Source organism: Hyperolius riggenbachi, chromosome 5, assembly GCF_040937935.1.
Source record: "Hyperolius riggenbachi isolate aHypRig1 chromosome 5, aHypRig1.pri, whole genome shotgun sequence".
Taxonomy (NCBI): domain Eukaryota; kingdom Metazoa; phylum Chordata; class Amphibia; order Anura; family Hyperoliidae; genus Hyperolius; species Hyperolius riggenbachi.
In genome coordinates, this window is record NC_090650.1 from 312,342,738 (window position 1) to 312,365,064 (window position 22,327).

Here is a 22,327-nt window from a genome sequence, read left to right on the forward strand (position 1 = left end):
TAATACTCAATGAACCAGACAGTCTAGTAGCAGAAATGTGTCAAGAGTCAAAACTGTGAGGCAAATTAATGATGTAAAGACTTAAATGGATGTTTTTTTTCTAAACCCAGTGACTTATTCTATAAGGATGTGTATTGATCTTTGGAAAGTAAAAGCTTTTTGTGGTAAGTACTGATTATGTTCAGTCATCAGCTTTGTGATTCATCAAGGCCTTTTCTTGACAGGCTTAATATAGATATTTCTTGAAGCATACATCTTCCTGTGAACAATCATTTGCTTGTTTTCGAGGACAATGTGTTTTGTCTAGTGCAGTGTGAACATACAAAATAGCTTTATTTCCATGGACAGAATGTATGGCCACAGTCATATAGCTCCCCCAACAATTCTGGCATTGGAAGATGGACACAGCACATGTCTAAATTTAACTTGCGTCAATCTGTCTGTCATGAAATGATTAAAGTTGCAACAGCTGTTTTCAAATCAGAACTTGAGATTTCACCAGGAATGTAAAGATTAGTCTGCAGTAGGGGTTAGATTTTTTGTGTGTGATATTTTTGGCACCATTACATTTGGAAGCACAACATTTATTTTTGGGTGAAATTAGGCCTCAAAGTAACTGGGGTGTGCTTTGGGAAAATGAATATGTGACTGATAATGTTAGGGAGGTTTTAAGGTTGGGGTTAGGCATATTGGATTTATTCACAAAATAATGTAAAAATGTACATGCGCAGATAATGCACAAAATCTTGTACGGACATTAGACAAATTACTAATGAGAAATCTTGCAGCCGTGTGAGATTAGGTTTTGAATGAGATGATTAGTAGGCCAGAAGGGCCACATAGCCCTGGATACCGCACACCGACCCTCAGAACACATCTGACAAGAGCTTGTCAGTTATCCATCATGCCCATGCTCATGCAAAAAGGAGAGCATGAAAAACAGGGTTCCGACCAGCTGCAAGTGGGGTCGAGGAGGATGCTGGAAGCTTCTGAAGCATCTTAGGTAAGTATCATTTTTTTGTTTTGCTCAAGTTTACTTTAATGGATTCTTGCAACATCTTTAACAAATTTCACCTTTAAATCTTTAGAACCAGAGCCTTCTGTCATGCTGCCCCTATACTATGGAACGCTTTACCGCACTCAGTCAGGACAGCTCTGCCTTGGCCTTGTTAAAAGCAATACTGAGATACTCACCTAAGGAGAGGGAAGGCTCTGAATCCCATAAAGCCTTCCCTGTCTTCACTCTGTGCTGTCATTTCAGAGCCTGGCCTAGGTGAAGTTCTTTGACCAGCTTATTTCAATATGTCTTCAGGCCTCCTCAAACAGTCCTCAGAAGTACTCTTGTCCCCAAGCATTTCACAAGATGAGCGGATTGGTACTGAGTATGAGCGAGTTCAGGCTCACAATTGTCCAGTACAGGTGCACCCATCTTCAGAAGTACTTGGGGGCGTGAGCAGTTCCAAAGACTGCTGAGGAATTCCGAAGGAGCAGAACTTCACCAGAGGACAGCATAGGAACAAGTGCACAGAGAGAGGACCATGAAGGCTGTATGGGATCCAGAGCCTTCCTTCTCCACAGGCAAGTATCTCACTAATTTGTGTTGTGTGCTGCTTCAGTAATGCTTTAAATACAGCCCGAAAGCCCATCAATTTCTTCAGGAATTTCAGACATTTAGCCTTTTCCTCAGTAATGTTATCTACCTTGCCACTGAACTTCGCCATCTGTGAACATTGGGTCCTATAGGAGAAATTTACAAATGTTGTTTGCAGACATTATAGGAGAGAGGAGTCTTTTAAGAGATTATTACGGTATGCACAGGTGGATGCTGCAGTTAGGAAGGGGCATATGTTTAAAATTCTGTAACATGAAAGTAGAAGATTTTGAGAAGGAACAGCATGTGCTTCAACTACCAATGTGAATAGTCTCAGATCTCTGCTAAAAATGGCAAAGAAATGGCAAATGCAGTTTTTCTCACTGATCTAAATTGCATGTGACATCACTCAACCTTGTGAATCAGCACTGGCACAGAAGAGAAAGCACCAAATCGCCAAGACAAATGGATTATTCAATTGTGCCTGACCAGTTTACTTGGTTAGGAAAAACTGCATTATGGGATGAAGATGTGGGCATGCTTATTGACAGAATTTTAGGACGTTATTATTTCGACAATTTTGGAAGATCGGCCAGTAAAATTAGGGATGCCCTTCTAATGGATTTGTGGTACTGGAAAGGGCACTTTAATCTAAATAATGGAATGTTACCAAACTATCAGAAAAAGTATCCTCAGATGAAAAAAAAAAGAGATCTAGTAATTATTTTTGTTCATATTTTACAAGTAAAGGATTATGAGCTTGCAGAGAAGCTATGCTTAAAGAGGAACTCCAGTGAAAATAATGTAGTAAAAAAAGCTTCATTTTTACAATAATTATGTATAAATGATTTAGTCAGTGTTTGCCCATTGTAAAATCTTTTAAAGCCCTGATTTACATTCTGACATTTATTATATGGTGAAATTTTTACTGTTGGCAGGTGATGTAGCTGCTGCATGTTTTTTTGGCAGTTGGAAACAGCTGTAAACAGCTATTTCCCACAATGCAGCAAGGTTCACAGACAGGAAACTGACAAGAGTACGTACTCAGAATTTCTTTGCGGGAAGGGTTTTACCACAATATCAGCCATACAGCGCCCACTGGATGGTCTGATTGTGAAAAAGAATAGAGTTCTCATGTAAAAGGGGGTATCAGCTACTGATTGAGATAAAGTTCAATTCTTGGGTTCTCTTTAACCACCCTGGCGTTCTGATAAGATCGCCAGGGAGGCTGCGGGAGGGTTTTTTTTAAATTAAAAAAAAACTATTTCATGCAGCCAACTGAAAGTTGGCTGCATGAAAGCCCACTAGAGGGCGCTCCGGAGGCGTTCTTCCGATCACCTCCGGCGCCCAGAATAAACAAGGAAGGCCGCAATGAGCGGCCTTCCTTGTTTTGCTTACACCGTCGCCATAGCGACGAGCGGAGTGACGTCATGGACGTCAGCCGACGTCCTGACGTCAGACGCCTCCGATCCAGCCCTTAGCGCTGGCCGGAACTTTTTGTTCCGGCTGCGCAGGGCTCAGGCGGCTAGGGGGACCCTCTTTCGCCGCTGCTCGCGGCGAATCACCGCAGAGCGGCGGCGATCGGGCAGCACACGCGGCTGGCAAAGTGCCGGCTGCGTGTGCTGCTCTTTATTTGGCGCAAATCGGCCCAGCAGGGCCTGAGCGGCAGCCTCCGGCGGTGATGGACGAGCTGAGCTCGTCCATACCGCCCAGGTGGTTAAAGGGGAACTACAGTGAAAAACTGTAAAATTTAAAATATGTGCAAACATATACAAATAAGGAGTACATTTTTTCCAGAGTAAAATGAGCCATTAATTACCTTTCTCCTATGTTGCTGTCACTTACAGTAGGTAGTAAAAATCTGACAGAAGTGACAGATTTTGGACTAGTCCATCTCTTTATAGGGGATTCTCAGGGATATATTTATTTTCAAAAGCACTTAGTGAATGGCAGTTGCCCTGTCCAACTGCCCAAAAACTGTGTAGGGAGCAGGGAGGCTGGCCAGCATCATTGTTTAAATCCTTCTTCGGGAATATCTTTATAAAGAATAAAAGCCTTGCTGAGATTCCCCTATGAAGATATGGACTAGTCTATAACCTGTCACTTCTGTCAGATTTCTACTGCCTACTGTAAGTGACAGCAACATAGGAGAAAGGTAATGTATGGCTCATATTACTCTGGAAAAAAATGTACTTCTTATGTGTATATGTTTGCACATATTTTAAATTTTACAATTTTTTTTCGCTGTATTGCCTCTTTAAATCTGAATATACTTTAGCAGATGATCAACAGGAAAATGTTATTCACATGACATCCTGATTCCATCTGTACCAGCGTCAGAATGGATAGCACTGGACACATGTCTCAAAACAAAGTATCATTTACATAAACTACAGCAGCTAATGACCTTTACCCTTAAGAGGTCAATAAATGTGCAGCACTATCATGGATAATGCTTCTTTCCATCATGAATCAACCCCTACTGGAACTGACAGATGGGAGTGCATCAGTCAATGGATCACTTGTGTCTGCATAAGTTCACAAACAAAAATAGATCTAAAGAAAAAACGATGCTTTACACAGATCAGTACAGCTCAGGCAGGTCATGCTAGTGTTATCACATCACAGCATTATTTTCAGCCAAAAATACCCCTCTCCTTTTTTTGCTATGAATAGAAATAATTTCATCCACATTTATACTTCCTGTGCCTTTGCATTTGTAATTTGAAGTAGGAACTAGGGCGAGCGTAAGAACTACATTTGCTTGTTATAATGAGATATTTCAGACACTGGCAGTGACTGTTTTGAATTAGAAAATCTGACTCTACATATGTGTAAACATGCAACATTAGTGTCACCCACAGGAACGCATCACTCTGGTGAAAGTGCATACACAACCTAAGTGACATCTGACAGCTCCTCTGGTCACTAAAATGTTATCTATGTCTCTGCAGCTTTCCTGTTAGGAGTTTGTTTGGTGTAGAATGTTTGTGGAATAATATAAGTTACGGAAAATACAAGGTGGCACAAAAAGTTAGATACTTACCTAGGTAGCGGGAAGCCTCTGGATAGTCACATGACTTCCTCAATCCCACTGTTGCCGCGCATGGTCTCTTTGAACATATCTAGCTATTTAATGGGCGCCATAATTTTAACCTTCTTACTACTAATCATGGCTTGAACAATTTCCGCCTACGGCAGTGCCATTTTTATAGGTGCTCGTCTTGCACCATTTTTTTCCTGCTCTGGTTCTCATGGCCACGTCAACCGCCATGTATGACTGCAGCCTTACTTCACCTGTATGCCTGCAGCCACGCCTGTGCAGTTAGCCAAAGTAGCTCATCCACAAATGGATCCCTGTTACTGTTCAGGAGTGGACGTACTTGTACAGGTACAGTAGGGTGTAACTCATGCACAAATTGGAGCATGGCCATAAACTAAACGAGGCAGTGGAGTGAAGAAAGTCGGGAGAAGCCTCTGGAGGATGCAGAGGCATTTCTCTTCTTAGGTAAGTATCTAATTTTTATTTTCACCTGTTTGGGTTTGCATGTACATATACAATGAGTGACCATTAAAATCGCTCAATCATTGTCTGATTTCTTTTTTGTTGCTGGCAGTTCCCCTGAGATCTTTTTTTCAACTGCTATTTTACTGTGCTGATTTACATATTAGGGCCCTTTTCCATTTGCAAAGTGATGCGAGTGCGGCTACCTTGCTGCATCGCATCACTTCCGCTTTCATTCGCGTCACTTCCGCATCTCCCGAGGCGGAAGTGACTGGGGAGATGGGACGCGGATGCGGCCATATGAGAATCTGCAGCATGCTGCAGATTCTCGGATTGTTCCACACCACTCCGCATAACCAGCACACAATGAAAACTGTTCCATTGCCGTGCATTGGTTTCAGTTTGGCTGCGGTGCAATGCGGCTATGTAGCCACATCGCACCGCATGTAATGGCAGCGGGCCCTTAAACAAGAAATATGCCTGGTTGATATGAACAACAAGTACATGAATACTTTTAGCACATGCATAGGATTCCCATTGGTCTGTTAAAGGACCAATAGGGGCGCGCTGGAGGGAAATTCAAAGATGCGTTGGGCTTGCAAGCTCAGAACTGCGTCAAATGCTGCTCTCTCTGCACTCCTTCCTTGCTGCTGCATCTATTGTCACACAGGGTAGGGCATCCACAGCACCCTGCCTTGCCCTCTATGACAAATAGGTACAGCATGAGAGGGGCATACGGAGAGCCGCAGCTTGCTATACCAAGTTTTTTAGCAGACCAATGGGAATCCTCAAATGGCACTGGAGAGGATTTTAAAGATGCTCTGGAGCTTGCTATGGGGCAAAGATCCACACATGCGGTACCGCAGGTTGGGATGTGCACCTTTTCCATGGATTAGACAAGGGCTCTGGGGGAGAGAGGGAGGCTTAGCCGGCTGTAACGTCGCCCCTATTTTCTGATATGAGTTAACTACTTCGCCATCCCATCTAGAACCTCTTATCACATTTTTTCCTTTCATATTAGATTTCAACATCCAGAAAAAATAAAACCCTTCACCCAGCGTTAAGCCTCCAGCCAGTGGATCAAAGTCATGGATGTGGCTGGGTATATTTCTAAGAACACTGGATGAAATATAGAGTAATTCCCTATGTATGTTTCACATTCCAGAAGGCCACATGCTGAGCTAATAAACTCTCAGTGGAGCATGGATACTGATTCCTAATAGCACATATGGCAAGTTCCAGCCATTACTTCGGGACAGCTGTTACATGTTAAGATTAGAAATTGGAGACAGTACTTGGTCATTGCTCAGTGGGTATATATTTTTGCTTCATGTCAAAGGCTTCCGAAATATGTTCTTCATCAATGTCTCAATAACGTATTTTTGTTCTGAATCTCACTGTAAAAGCGTTAACAGCCAAACAGAAACAAAGCACTGGGTCAGACAACAACAAAGTAATAACTCCCATACTACAGACAAAAAGCTAAAAAGTGGGCCATTGTGTGTCTCTGATAATCACTCTGCTATATTTCCTGTTTAAAGCTCTAGTCTGGAACAAGTTCTGGTTTCAGTGCATGATAGGTGATTCTCACACACAGTACTTCATTTTAGTAATATTGTAAGAAGGTGCTTTTCTAAGGGCCTAGAAGGCCAATTAACAAGATTCAACCAGGTATAAGGTGCTGAATTGAAACCTTTTTTTCCAACATGACTGGATAGCTGAACAAAAGTCACACGTTGCTATGACGGCTAGCAAATCAACTTTAAAGTTCAACAAACAGTGGCATTCCTCTTTGAAAGATTAGTATCAGTAAAAAGTCAACTGTACTTTACACATTTAAATGTAATATGACAGTTTATATAAAATACCTAAATATGCACAGAAATGAACAAATTATTTCTTACTTCTTTGCTCTTACTTTGCTGCAGTTTCAGATGTTGTTGTTATAATAATAATAATAATGATTATCATTATTATTATTATGCATTTATATAGTGACAACATCCTCCACTGCACATTATCATGTCCCAACCTGCCCTCAGAAGAGCTCCCAATCTAATGTCCTAACCATACTAATAGTCTAGAGTCCCAATCAGAGTCTAAGGCCAATGTTAAAGGAACCAATTAACTTATATGTATATTTTTAGGATATGGGAGGAAACCAGAGTGCCCAAAGGGAGCCCACACAAAACATGGGAAAGGCATACAAACTCTATGCAGATAATGTCCTGGCCCAGATTTGAGCCAATGACCCCTAGCATTGCCAAGTGACTGTGCTCTCCATGTCACTATGCCACTCCTTATCTAGCCTGAGATGAACAGCAAAGTACTACTGCTGACATCCGTTTTATAAAATACTACTTGCCTGCCAGTGGGGTGGATGCTCTGCTTGCAATTCCTGCAGTCACTGACCCAAGGATGCTGATAAGGTGCTCTGACTCTGCTGGTGGCATGCTTGGTGCAGGTGTGTGACTCAGGAAAAGATTTGCCTGACAGCTGGACAGTTGTATAGTAGCAAAACAAATGGGGATAAAGGTATGCAGATGGTATTTCCAAGTCCCTCTCCATCGAAAAGCTGAACTCCAGGATCACCTTATTCTTCATCAGAATTTAGGCACAATTTGTAGTTATAACATAAAAAAATACCACCACTACCCCATCATGCTATAAAAGTGTGCAACCATGAAAGACAAATGTGTGTAGTTTCCAGCCAATCCAGAGAAGGGTTAAAGGGTTTGCTAAGCTCCATAACCCAACAAGGGGTGTGTCCCAGACTGAAGAAGAGGTGCTTAGCAGGCTTTTAGGAAACTGCAGTCTCCTAGGTAAGATAACACAGTTGCAAAGCAAGACAGGAACTATGTTCTGCAAGCACATCAGAAATAATCTGAACATTAAGGGCTCATTCACACTACACAACGCAAGCACGAACACGATTTCGTGCTTGCGTTGCCATCGCACGGTCAACGCACGGAATGTACGTCGGGGAGCGCTAGAGCGCAGGCGCCGGCAGCCGTACCCGTCGGGAGACGTGTGCGTCGTGCGATTTTATGTCCCCAGAAGCGTTACATCATAACGCATGGGAACGCACACCTGTAGTGTGAATGGTAACATGAAAGTCTATGGACTTTCATGTTGCCATGTGGATCGTACACTATGTGCGTTGCGTCAAAACTGAGTGCAGCACATAGTGTGAATGAGCCCTAAATTTCACTTAATCTTGGAAGTGCTCAAAGGCTGTGCAACACATTGGCAAGTAGGCAACCAAGGTCAATAACCTGTATCTGGCTGGCATCACACCACAACACACACTAAATATCCTTCCCTGAAGCTTCTGCGCCACAGACACAACTTATGCATAGAAAAATATAGAGCCCCTTATTTATGCATATTTATTCACGGCTGTCATGCATACATCACATACATCACTAGTGACCAAGTGATCAATGGCAACCTCTTCCTTCCTTCCTCCTTATCTAAACTGGCTGGACACTCACACAGCAGAAATGTTTCCAGCATGCAGAAATATTTCCATCCATAACAAAGCTACAGACTACTAAAATAATCATTATGACTTGTGTGCTACCCTCACTTACTACAACCATCACTTAAATCCCCTGCACTGAACGCCAAAGTGTATGCGATCATATTACATATGAGAGTGGCATAAGAGCCTGTAGTTAAAACATACACACACACAAAAAAGACAAATATAAGTGTAAAGAACACAAGTCTGTGTTTATATCTAAACCCTGCATTTATACAGCAAAATCTGATACTTTCAATCAATGTACAAACCCTTGGACTGGTGGCTATTTTATTCCAGAGACCCCTGCTTACCATAGTCATCCTACAAAGTATCATCTTAAGTTGCAATAAAGTTTTCTTCAGTGCAAAGTCCAACAAACCATCACACCAGACAAGGTTTACAAAAGATAAATGTTTCTAGACAAGATCCCATTGTAAACAGAGTAATCATTTGCTTTGTCTATTACATGGCATCAATCACTGCCAGCCGCCTAGCACAATCCATCCTAGGTAATTCATCATCACCAAGGCTGGAACAGAAATTTAGCCCATCAAACTGAAGATTAAACCTAAACAAAATCCAATAAAAAAAATAAAAAAGCAGCAAGAGCTGTATGATAGATTGGAGAACTTTAAACAGCATGGCCATCATCATACGTGGCTGTGCTACAAACCGCACGAGTTCCACTAAATCAGTGTTATTTGAAACTTTAGCCGTGCAGAAAGTAACTGAACTCTGGAGACAGCTCACCTGATGAGAGCAGCCTGGCTGGAGGCTATGGGGTGTTCCTCGGCTATTGTTGTCCTGGATGGGCTGTAAGAATGGTATCCAGTGAGGACCACGCTGCCTGAATCTTTTATCTCCATTGTAGCAGATGCATGCCCTGCCCCGCACTCTCCTAATGATGATCACACAAGAGAGCTGGTCCCGAGCTGAAGCGTGCCTGTCATCAGTCCAGAAGCATGGCCTCCTCCTCCCCAGCCTTTGTCACTGCTTCTGGCTGCTTTTGTCATGGGAGAGCAGCGCAGGAGGCAGGGGGAGAGCAGCAGCAGCAGCGCAGGAGGCAGGGGTGAGAGCAGGACAGCGGGGCTCTCCTTGCTGCCAGACCAGAGCTGCTAGTTCTATTAAAACAGCTTTAAAAACACCGCCCCCAGACCAAGGAAGTGCTGTGTCTCTACTAAACAACAGCCGGCGAGCAGAGCTTGTGCCCCGCACTCTTTGTACTCCTCATTAGTCCTGTCATAACACAAAACAGATTTTATATTGCTTTATAACACTTTCACAGTATAAGCTCAATTATAAATGGCAAAGAGAGCAATTTATGTCATCGCTATTTCATATATACAATACTATACAGAGCTCCCAAATGCCCCTTTCGGAGGAGGACAGTGCCTCCTCTGGGAACCAAATCTTTCTATCCCTCTTTCTTCTATATTTATTTGTCCCTCTTTCAGGGCTGATGTACAGATCTATTGTATTTACTATTAAAAATGTGTGTAATGGACTTAAAACGTATTCCAATTTTCTGAATGGATTTATTTGATATTTTCAAATGTTAATATGAATTATTATTATTTAGTATTTATATAGCACCAACATCTTCTGCAGCGCTGTACAGAGTATATTGTCTTGTCACTTAAGCCTCAAAGGCTAATTATCGAATCCCTACCACAGTCGTATGGAAGTATCGTGTAGTGTATGTATTGCAGTCTAGGGCCAATTTAGGGGAAAGCCAATTAATATATATGTATGTTTTTGGGATGAGGGAGGAAACCAGAGTGCCCGGAGGAAACCTACACAGACAACATACAAACTCCATGCAGATTGTGCAGGACCACTGTGGTCTAAATGTATACTGTATTATGTCTATGAATTCTCTTTGGTTTGCATGACTAGTGGTGTGACAGGAACGAGTGGTTCAATTTCCCAAATGATAGACTAGCCGATCCGATATATGCAATCGGTCAGAAACGATCATGTCCACTGACGGGAAGGGAATGCGAATCCAATCCAATCAATGGAATCGATCTGAGAAATAGATCCATTTCATTGATTTGATCAGATTGGGTGCATGTTTCCTTTCTGTTAGTAGACCCGATCGATTGTTTCTGATGGATTATTAATGGCCACCTTTAAAGTATATCCAAGTCAAAAATAACAAAAAGACGAGCCTTACATTGTTTCTTCATGCTCTCCAGACCAGGACCAAAGCATTAGTTGTCCTCAGATGATTCCCAGTACCAGATACACTGGTCTGTGCATGTGCAGTTTGTCCATAGACGCGGCTGTGATGCGTGTGAGTGGGTCAGGACAAACTGGATAGGACATGCGCAAGCCGAGGTATATCCGGTTGAAAGGTTGCCGACCACTTTTAGCCGTGTCCAATACTGGGACTGATTGCAGACAAGCAGGGCATCACGGGAGACAACTAATGCTTGGAAGCTCTGATCAAATTGCTTGGTTCTATAAATCAAGAAATTCTTCTTTTATCGAAGAAAAAAACGAATAAAAAAAGCTTTACATTTTTCTGTAAAACCGATTGTTTTTATTGAATTGTTGTAAAATTGGATTATTTTATTGTATCGTGTGCGGCCACCTTTATGTTCTATAAATGCACCTTGGGGGATATCATGAAAAGTAGTTTCATTGTGTTACACATTGGCAATAAAGTGCTTGAACTTGAACTGGCTGACAAGGTCATTTTATGATGACTAGTGACGCATGGCTGTGGTTGTGGGAACGTTCTTTGAAGTTCTGGTTGCAGGGCACTATTTGCTCATCCTCCCTGCTGTTCAGAAGAGGATGCTGGGCATTTTCCTACCTCTCCACTTACGTCAGTGAGAAACAGGGACAGCTCTTAGCGCAAAAACATTTTAGCAGAAGATATTCCTCAACCCCCAGTAATACAGACTATAACATATTTCTAGTAAATGTAATTTTCCTTTTTCACTATACATTTTTTTTCTTTTTACACTGCTATTATCAATTGGCAAACTTAACACAGTGCATGACCTGTATGAAAAAAAAGTGCCCTAAATGGGTTCTTACCTCACTAGAGTGAAACCTCTAGATCAACACATGCTTCACTCATCCTCCACCTTATTAGGACTCCCAGTCCTCAAACTTTTTCAACAAGTCCTTATGGAAGTGGTGCATGTGGGCACACTTCCATCCGTGAACAAGTGCGGTTGCACTGCGCAGGTGCAGGATGCCTTTTACCTGTGCAGTAGCACTGAGCTGCACAGGCTCAGCTTTTTATGACGAGCAAAAGCAGCTCCATGCTACTGCGCTGGCGGATCCCCAAGTGGCTTCCCTCTACCGAGGTAAGTATCTGATTTTTCTCTATCAGTGTTGCTTGCGATTTTTTGCCAAAGCCATTTTCGCATCAAAAATGCTATGTTTGATTTCGAGAATACATTTGTGAAAATACATAGCATTTTTGGAATATGGTCAAAGGAAAATATATTTTTTTCCCGATGCAAAAATTCACATAAAAAAGTGAAAAATTACACTTTTAACGTGAAAAAAGGCAAAAACCTTACAGCAAAAAATCTCTAAAAACTTGAAAAATCACAAATGCATTACAAGATTATTTTCAAGGGCATTTTCACTCAAAAGTCAAATTTCACATCATTTTCATGAAAATGAATGTGAAAAGAATATCAGCATTTTTGCTCATCACTGTTCTCTATTTAAAATGCACAAGTTTGCTTTACATCCCAATGCGAACTGTCATTCATGAATACGGTTGCTAGGGCAAATTCCATCCCCCTTAAAGGGTACATTTGGCAATTAAAAAAAAAATCACTGACCTGGGTCTTCTTCCAGCCCCTAGAAGTCGTCAGGTCCCACACTCTCCCTTCTGCTCTCCTCTCCGTAAGATCATGACCCGTGGACTGGATTTTCTGTGCATGCGTGCCTCTTGTAATCACACTTCTGTCGCTGAGAGCTCTCTGCATTTGTACAGTTCAGAGACAATTCAACTGCGCAGGCGCAGAGCCCTCCCAGTGACGAGAGCTTGATCACGACAGATCGCAATCTAACTGAGAGGAGAGCAGAGGGGGAGGAAAAAGCCCCAGGTGAGTGAAACTTTTTTTTCTTAAATTGCCAGATGTATTGTTTACATTTAGGCTGCTTCCACACAGGGACGTTACAGGCGCACTTTAGTGCGCCTGTAACGCTCCCCCAACGCACAGCAATGTAACACAAGTGGGCTGTTCACACAGCCCACGTTGCGTTACATGTATCGCTGCACTTTGTCGGGAAAGTGCAGCATGCTACGGCGTTAGAGCGGCTATAGCCACGTTAGACTGTTTGCACATGCGCAGTGGGGGGCGGAGAGGAGGCGGGGAGAGCCAGCTACAGTAGCCGCGCACATGGCTACTTAATATTCACTGCACTGGCGGCCACTGATTGGCCGGCGGGACCACGTGATGCGGAGTGTCTCGCTCCGCATCACTTGGTCCCGCCGGCCAATCAGTGCCACTCTGGGAGACCTTATAGGGATAGAGCCGCCTAACGCGGCTCACTCTACCGTCCTCTCTTGCAGCACCATACGATGCGTTAGGTGCACGTTATGCGACCTTAAGTAGCACCTAATGCAACGTCTTGGTCTGCAAGTAGCCTTAAAGATCATGCTAGCCTAGGCATTATGGGACAAAAGTTTGCCTCTTGCAACTCGATCAATAATGATCCCGACCACCAAATCTGAGCTTTACAAATCTATCAGCTGATAAAACTCAAGACACTAATTTTCAGGCACCCTGATTAATCCAATGACAATGCTTGCTATTAATCCTTAGAATATAAAGAGCTTAATTTTTCTCCACTAAAGTGGAACTTACCTTTAAAGACTGCAGTCAGTAGTACAGCCAGACACCCATCTAGATTATAGGAAAGCTTTAGTGAATAATATGTTTAAACACCAAATCTAATGTTCTGCGTCTTGCTTGCCTCTCTTCATTTTTCCTTCATTACATGAAAGTGCATGAATCAGCTAGCTGAGCTTTGTTACATCCGCCTACTGCATGGCAAGCTTGGGATTAGCCATTGGGATTGGTCAAAAGTGTTCAGTCAGTAGCTCAAATTAAGATTCTCACCTTCTAAACAGAAGAAATTTCCTTTCACTCATTTTTTTATAGATATATAAAAAATCAGAACAACAAGACTGAAGCTATGTGCGCAGTTGTGCACATCTCTGTGAAATGGTGAATCTGTATCGGATTCCTGTGGAGGTCTCAAGACCACCTGTTACTTGTACCAGGAGATGGGACCCTATGACATGGCTTTGAGTCCCCAATGAATAATAAAACTATGCTGCCAATTTATGGATATTTTATGGAGCTGAAGTGGGAAAGTAATATTTGTTTTGTGTTGTGCTTTGTGCTTTTTTTGTAGGGCTGTAGTAGGCCAGTAGACACTCTACAGATGTAGTTTGTGGTCACTGAAGGGCATCAAGCCAAAACCATATGTACAAATCATAGGACCCCCCAGCAAAACATTGATGACATTTTCCTCCAATCGGCCACACCTACTTCTTCCTCCACCCATGGTGACTCACTAAGCCTACAGACTCATCTGCCAAGAGTCATTTAGCAAGTGTGGCCATCATGATTCCCCTACCTAGAAAAAGAGAGGACACAGCAACATCTAGTTTGGATGGGCTTCTGTATTGTAGATAGGGTAAGTAGCTGCCCCTACCCCCCTGCCCTTGGCCCTCTGCAGTCTCTGAGACAGTTCCCCTACAGTTATGCCTCTGGATCAAGCTTTCCCCTTCTTCCCATTCAGTGTCCTGTTTTGTTTTTTTCTCCATCACATGTCTGCTATTTGTGTGAGTAATGTGATTAGGGATTATCCATCTGTGACTGAGATTAGGTGGAACAAACTTCAGCTAGTTGACATCACTCCATACTGATGATCATTTGACCTTTCCTCTGTAGTACTGGATTGACTATTGCACTATGGACTGATTTGGTAAACGGGAGGAACTTGTTGAATAGTGAAGTGGTGATGTGTTATATTAGAACATTAAATCAGGTGCAGCTAAATGTACAAATCAACTTTTTTGTTTTACATGATTAGATGTTTGAAGCTATCATAGTAGGCTACCTTCACTAGTCTTCTGCTTTAAAGGAGTATTGCACAAAGTGTATAGTACTCAGACTCTGGCTTAATGCTGGGAATACACGGCAAAACGATCAGGCGCAGAATCGAGCGGCAAAATTGCGCCATGTATGCCCAGCATAAGTCAGCATCAATCTTGTGTTGATTCAATTATAATTGACAAATCTGGCAGATATTGATACTGCAATATTGACAATCAATCATTTTGATCGATTTCTGGCCAAAATCAGTCAAAAGGATTGATCAGGCATGCCGGAAAATCTCAGTCACAAGGGCTCAATCGGGTGCTCAACAGTAACGGCGTTTGATTTACCAACGATCGTCAGACCCGTTTGACCACCTGCCGCTCTCCCACTATGTGTACACCCTTTGCCTGTGGTGAGTCACCTTGTACAGGCGGTTGTCATGTTGCAAATCTACTGGAAATCTGTCTGCAGTATGTGGGCATGCAATAGATCCTTCTCTGATCAGATGCAATCAGAGAGGGATCTCTCTCTATGGGCGATCTGCAAGAAGAAGCATGCAGCTGATCCTGACATTTTTGTCAGAAACATCTGATAGGCAGAATCGCATATGCTTTTTCCACTATGTGCTATGGAAAACGCATATGCTATTCTGCCTAGTGTGTTCCTACCCTAAAAGGAAATAAATATGGCAGCCTTCATATCCTTCTTACTTCAGGTGTTCTTTAAAGGGATGCTTAAGTCCTATAATAAAAAGGCAGTTTTACTTACCTGGGGCTTCTACCAGCCCCACTACAGTTGCCCTGTGCCCGCAACGGTACTCAACAGGTAAGTAAAACTGCCTTTTTTATAGGACTTAAGTATCCTTTTGAGTCTAGGAAGATAACAAGTGGCAATTTTTTTACAAGCACAGTAACTATCTTACAGCCACTTTGCTTGAGCATGATCATTTAAACCCTCCTGTATTAAAGCACAGAATCTGTTGTACAAATATGTAACAGTGAAGTTACTGATGTAGGCAACACTTCACAACTCCACTATAGCACCTCCTATCTGCCAGAGTGGAGAATAACTTCCTGTCATCAATGAAATAAGGCCTCCAGCAAGCCTTGAATACCTCAGTGGCGTAGCAATAGGGGGTGCAGAGGTTGCGACCGCATCAGGGCCTTTGTGCAAGAGGGGCCTCAAGGAGTCCACCCTCTACCACAGTATTAGCTCTTTATTGGTCCTGTGCTGATAATAGTCACTTCTATTGATGCTTTGAATAGTAGTGATCATTAACACACGGTTCCCCATTCCCTTCTTGCACCTCTGACACTGTGGTAGTCCTTGATTGGTTTTGGTGTGCTGTATTAATTGTTATGTATAGAGTGCTTGGGGGCCCCCAGTGTAAAACGTACGCTGGGGCCCACAGCTTCTTAACTATGCCACTGGAATACCTTATCGCCAGCTAACACAAAAAGAAAAGCAGATGAACTGTATTTCTGCATGAACAACACTTCTTACAGGATTCAGCCTGTCTGCTGAATCAAGGACAAAACTACCTGCAGAACCTAGCATCATGCTATTTCAGGAAGGATAAGAATATTCCCACAGCTATTGTGTTTAGTGAGAGATCTGGCTGTTTGTAGAGTTCTTTACAACAGCAAAGGTTGCAAGACAAGCAGGAGTTCTGGCAACAGCATATTCACTACAGTGACGCTGTCTCTTATCTATTGGTCAGCTACTGGCCTGTACATACATTGAACTATCGACATTCAAAACCATTATGCCCAGTTGTTTTGGATGATCTTTGTATTGGCATCCTGAGTCCTCTGCAGCCTGAAACTGACAATTTTCTATTTGGATGGAATCTTGTAGAAACGAACAAATTAAAGACTTAATGATCTATCTCCAGACCACTGATCCAACACTGGGTCCCCTTTTAGCTTCTCGCCAGGAGAGCAGCCATGAACTAGCTCATTCGTACTGGGCAAGCATGAGAATGGTCCGCACATACCCAGTAAAACAAAGCCACAGTTGGGGAAAGCCACTATATGAAAAGACCCCATCTTGTTGTTGTTCAACTCTGTGGAGGAGGAGAATATGACAACTAAAGTCTCAGACTTGATGCATATAATATTCATTGCAGCAAGAAATACGTTATACAACAGGTAGATTTATGCAAAATGCCCTCCATCTGGGACCAGAAAGAAGAGCTGAGACACTTGATGATGCTCGAAAAATTGGATGCTAGCCTGAAAAAGGAAAAAGACATAAAACGTTTTTTCACTAAATGGAAACCCTTTCTACTGGCTACATTGTCTGTTTCTGGATTGCATAAGTGTGGTGGCTGGATAGTGTACTGGTTAAGGGCTCTGCCTTTGACATGGGAGACCAGGGTTCAAATCCTGGCTAGGTCAAGTACCTATTCAGTAAGAAGTTCAAGACAAGACTCCCTAACACTGCATGGTGGCCTCCTGAACGCGTCCCAGTGGCTGCAGCTCTTGAGCGCTTTGAGTCCGAAAGGAGAAAAAGCGCTATACAAATGTTCGGATTATTATATTATTATTATTATAAGTTGGTAACCCCATTTAAGTGCATGCTTTGGTACACTAAGCACATTAGGAGTACTGGATCTGGGAACTTTGGATAGCACAGGACATTGAGAAGGTATTGGACCCTATAAAAACTGCTCAAGCTAACTCAGACCTAGTAGATAGCTGTGACAGAGAGTGACCAGAGGCGGGGAGGCAATGATGTAGTTTGCGTAATGCTTGTTGCACATCAACTGAATACACAGTGTACTGTTGTGAAAATTATGAAGAATCTAATAAAACATTCTTTGCAAAAAAAAACAAAAAATAAAGCCGCACTTGCACAACTTCTTTTTCTCCGTGCACGAGTGCTTTATTCTACTGGACATGTGCAATCTGTACTTGTGCTGTATCGATGAACTGTGTCGATGGGCCAGGTAGCTTCTGGGTTGGTAGAGCACTTGATCGGTAGACTGGAGAAAGATCCAGGAAGAATTTGGATCAGTACAGTGCTGGATCGGTGGGCTGTAGAATGATCCAGAAAGCATCTCGACTATCATTCTCTAATTAGGTATCTAACTTTTATACATACAGTATATAGTATATAGGTATGAATCCGATTATGTATTTTGTGCTTTTAGCATTGCTTTAAAGTGAAGTTGAGGTGGCTACAAATTAATAATAAAAAGTTAGACACTTAACTAGGTAGGGGGTAGTCTCTGGATAGGCCAAAGGCTTCCCATTTCCTTCTCGTCCCCATCACTGATCTTGTCAGATATGTTCTCTTGGCCACACTCCCCACTGTGTACGAGTGCTGGGTTTTTTAGTGGAGTGGTGATGTGTGTTATCTGATGTGTTTAGACAGGAGAGACAAGTACTCTTGTGCTTAGAAAGGCGAGTACCTGTAATACAAGGGCCTCAGAAACCTACCTTTTCCCACCCTAGCATTTTGTCACTATATATTAAGTAAAACTCATTTGTTCCCAATTTTTTTATGCAACATTTATTAAAAGTTAACGTTTTACTTCTAGTTAAATTAATTGATCCTATTGTGCTAGTATAGTGTTTCCAATTACCAGCACAATAGACAGCCATGTAAAAAAATGGAATTCAGATCTCCTCAGCATTTTTCAGGAATTTTTTTTTCTTTTTCACAGCCTGCCATGGAATGCAAATACAGAGTCAGAAATAACTTTGCAGAATTCCACCACTCATCTTAACAGCTGGCATAACTTGGGTCAACAGCAGTTGGTAAAGATAGTTGATGACTAATGAAAGTAGGCATAAACTGATCAGTTGAGTAGAACTGAGTTCTTATCCAGATTAAAGAGAATCTGTATTGTTAAAATCGCCCAAAAGTAAACATACCAGTGTGTTAGGGGACATCTCCTATTACCCTCTGTCACAATTTCGCCACTCCTCGCCGCATTAAAAGTGGTTAAAAACAGTTTTAAAAAGTTTGTTTGTAAACAAACAAAATGGCCACCAAAACAGGAAGTAGGTTGATGTACAATATGTCCACACATAGAAAATACATCCATACATAAGCAGGCTGTATACAGCATTCCTTTTGAATCTCAAGAGATCATTTGTGTGTTTCTTTCCCCCATGCACTGAAGTTTCAGGCTGCTCTTTTCTTCTTGCAAACAGCTTTGCCCTTGTTTGTAATTCCTCAGTATGTGAAAGCCCAGCCAGCTCAGAGGACGATGTATCCAGCTGATTAGAGCAGCTTCTCTCTTCTCTCTTATCTAAATAACACACAGGCAGTGTGCATAGAGGGGCCAGAAAGGGTGAGTTCATAGCAGAACCACAACACTGAAGAACTTGGCAGCCTTCCAGACACAGGCCGACAAGTCTGACAAGAGAGAGATACATTGATTTATTACAGAGACTGTCATAGTAGAAAGTGCTGCAGTAAGCCAGAACACATTAGAATAGCTTTTGGAACTTGTAGGATGATAAAAAACAGGATGCAATTTTTGTTACGGAGTCTCTTTAAGAAGGTTCCTAATGAGGAGATGTTTGATCAATTTACAGAATCTGTGAGGCAGTCCACTTTACAGGACTAATAATGGATCTATTATAGTTCATTTCACAGTCTATCTTTGAGGTCACTGAAAGAGGAAATCTTTAGGGATTCCTTTCCCAATTGACTCATATGGCTCAAACAATTGTGCTAAGTGCTGCATCATCATCACCTTATTCCTTTAAAAAGATTGTATTCTAAGTTTTTTTTTTTTCGATAGTCCATACAAAGGCAGTTCTCATGTAGAAAGCCCCAAGAAAGGAAAAACATAAAGGAACAGTAAGAAACCTCAGGCAGGGAACACACTACATGCGTTTCTGCGCGTTTTGCCGCTAACGGCAAAACGCGCACGATTTTAGAGGCTATTGAAAATAATAGCCTAGCTCGGGAAACGCTGCGCCGCATGCGTTTGTGCGCGTTTGCGTTCGCGTTTTTTTCCGCGTTTTGTAGCCGCACAGTTTTCTGCTTTTTTCCGCACATTGCATGACACTACATGCCATGCAAACGCAGAAACGCAGAAATGCACGCGGAAAAACGCACGCGTTAGACGCGACCGCAAAACCCGACGGAAACCTGGGAAACGCAGGGGAAAACGGCCCTGCAAGTGTGTTCCCTGCCTCAGAGTGTAGTACTAGTTGTAGTACACAAAGATACAGACTGGGCACAGTCTCACCGCTGGCTTATTGCTCGTTTGTTCAAGGATACAGCCATTCAGATACACATCGGTGTAAACATGGAGTGGGAGGTGGAAAGAGGTGGGTGCAAGAATGGTAGGACGGGCACAACATCTGTTTCACACTGTAAAGGTAGCCATACACTGGTCGATTTGCCATTAGATCGACCAGCTGACAGATCCCTATCTGATCGAATCTGATCAGAGAGGGATCGTATGGCTGCCTTTACTGCAAACAGATTGTGAATCGGTTTCAGCCTGAAACCGATCACAATCTGTGGAGCTGGCTCCAGGTCCTCTTCTCCGCACTGCACCCCGCAATGCATCCCAGCGTACACTGTGTCACTCCGTGACCAGGAAGTTCAAATAGAGCGCCCTCTATTTGAACTTCCTGGTCACTGCAGTGACACAGGAAGTTAATGTACGCTGGGATGGAAGCAGGAACAGAGCGGAGAAGACGCGGAGAAGATGCGGAGAAGATGCCCGGGAGCCAGCGTCAGGTAATGTATACCTGATCGGATCGGCCGCCGCTAGCGACGCGCTCCCTACCCGCGAGCGATCGACGGTATTTTTCCGCACGGCGCAATCGACGGACCGGTCCGATTTCGGGAGGAAATCGGATCGGTGGGTGCGTTTAGCGTGAACGAATCTGCTGTCGAAACGGACTGCAAATCGGGCCAGTGTATGGCCAGCTTAACAGTGCTTGGTCATGTGCTTGCTGTGACTAGAGATGGGCCGAATGGTTCGCCAGCGAACGGTTCCAGGCGAACTTTGGTGGTTCGCGTTCGCCTGGACCAGGCGAACTTTTGCGGAAGTTCGATTTGCCCCATAATGCACTATGAGGGTCAACTTTGACCCTCTGCATCACAGTCAGCAGGCACATTGTAGCCATTCAGGCTACACTAAGCCCTGGAGCCGCACTCCCCTTATATAAGGCAGGCTCCGGCGGCCATTAGCCTCACTCGTGTGCCTGCTAGAGACAGACTAGGGACAGCTGCTGCAGACTTGTTCTCCTAGGGAAAGATTAGTTAGGCTCTTGGCTTGCTCCTGGCTGATTGTTATTGCTAAAATAGCACCCCTCTCTTTTGAGAGCTAATGTTTTCCTGATGTGTTTTTTTGTGTGTGTGTTGCTCACTGACATTATACAGCCCTATCTGTTGCAGCTGGACCTTGGTAATTGTTATTACTGTGTCAGCCAGGCCCTGCCTAACTATCTATACTGGGACACCTACCTATGCCTACCTAACTACTGGGGCACCTACTTACCTATACGGGGACACCTATACTAGGGGACCTACTTATGCCTACCTACCTATACTGGGTCTCCTACCTATGCCTAGCTAACTACTGGGTCTCCTACCTAAGTCTAGCTAACTACTGAGGCACCTACCTATGCCTACCTACCTATACTGGGACTTCTACCTATGCCTACCTACCTATACTGGGTCTCCTACCTATGCCTAGCTAACTACTGGGTCTCCTACCTATGCCTAGCTAACTACTGAGGCACCTACCTATGCCTACCTACCTATACTGGGACTCCTACTTATGCCTACCTACCTATACTGGGACTCCTACCTATGCCTACCTACATACAAGAAGATAATAAGGTTGTTGCTTTATTGTGGACCGACCAAATTTGATCAGCTGGACAGTCACTGTTGTTCTATCATTGAGCTACCACAGCCCGGCGACCATATGGGCTGGAAAACTGCCATGGCCTGCACTCTGGCCATGTTGCGCATCAGTCCAGCACGGTAGTCACTACGCAAACAGCTGTTTGTGGTGCGTAACACAGTGAGTTTGGTGTGTCAGTGTGAAGCAGAACTCTAATTACACTCCCTGATTGATGTATACACATGCAAGATGTTTGAAAGCACTTTAGGCCTGCAATTTAGCATTCAATGTGATTTCTGCCCTTAAAACGCTGCTTTGCGTCACATCCAGATTTTTCCCTGGGACTTTGGGCATGTATCCCACTCCGCTATGCCCCCCCTCCAGGTGTCAGACCCCTTGAAACATCTTTTTCATCACTTTTGTGGCCAGCATAATTTTTTCTATTTTTCAAAGTTCGCATCCCCATTGAAGTCTATTGCAGTTCGCGAACTTTTCCACGAACCGAACCTTCTGCGAAGGTTTGCAAACGGGGTTCGCGAACCTAAAATCGGAGGTTCGGCCCATCTCTAGCTGTGACCAAGCGCTGTTACAGCTCAAAAATGCTGCTTTTTCCATCCTACCATCCCTGCACCCACTTTTGTGGTAGTACTAATTTTATTCAATATTGGGTACAAGACAGGAGTGATTATAATCAGAAGACATGATCACTGAATTGTGACCGATAGACATGCAAGTGGAGAACTTTTTCCATCTCCACCTGGGACTCTAATCTCTCAGTGGTCTTCAA

General features: G+C 43.1%; 1 protein-coding gene across 1 annotated transcript in view; it reads right to left on the minus strand.

Annotated features, from left to right (window-relative positions):
- The window catches only part of ARHGAP28 (Rho GTPase activating protein 28), a 185,376-nt gene extending 175,616 nt beyond the window's left edge, over positions 1-9,760 (minus strand). Inside the window, exon 1 of the mRNA XM_068237204.1 lies at positions 9,373-9,760. Coding sequence (XP_068093305.1) covers positions 9,373-9,488 — 116 coding nt within the window. The 5' untranslated portion in view covers positions 9,489-9,760. The remainder of the gene's footprint in view (positions 1-9,372) is intronic.
- Between the last annotated feature and the right edge of the window lie 12,567 nt (positions 9,761-22,327).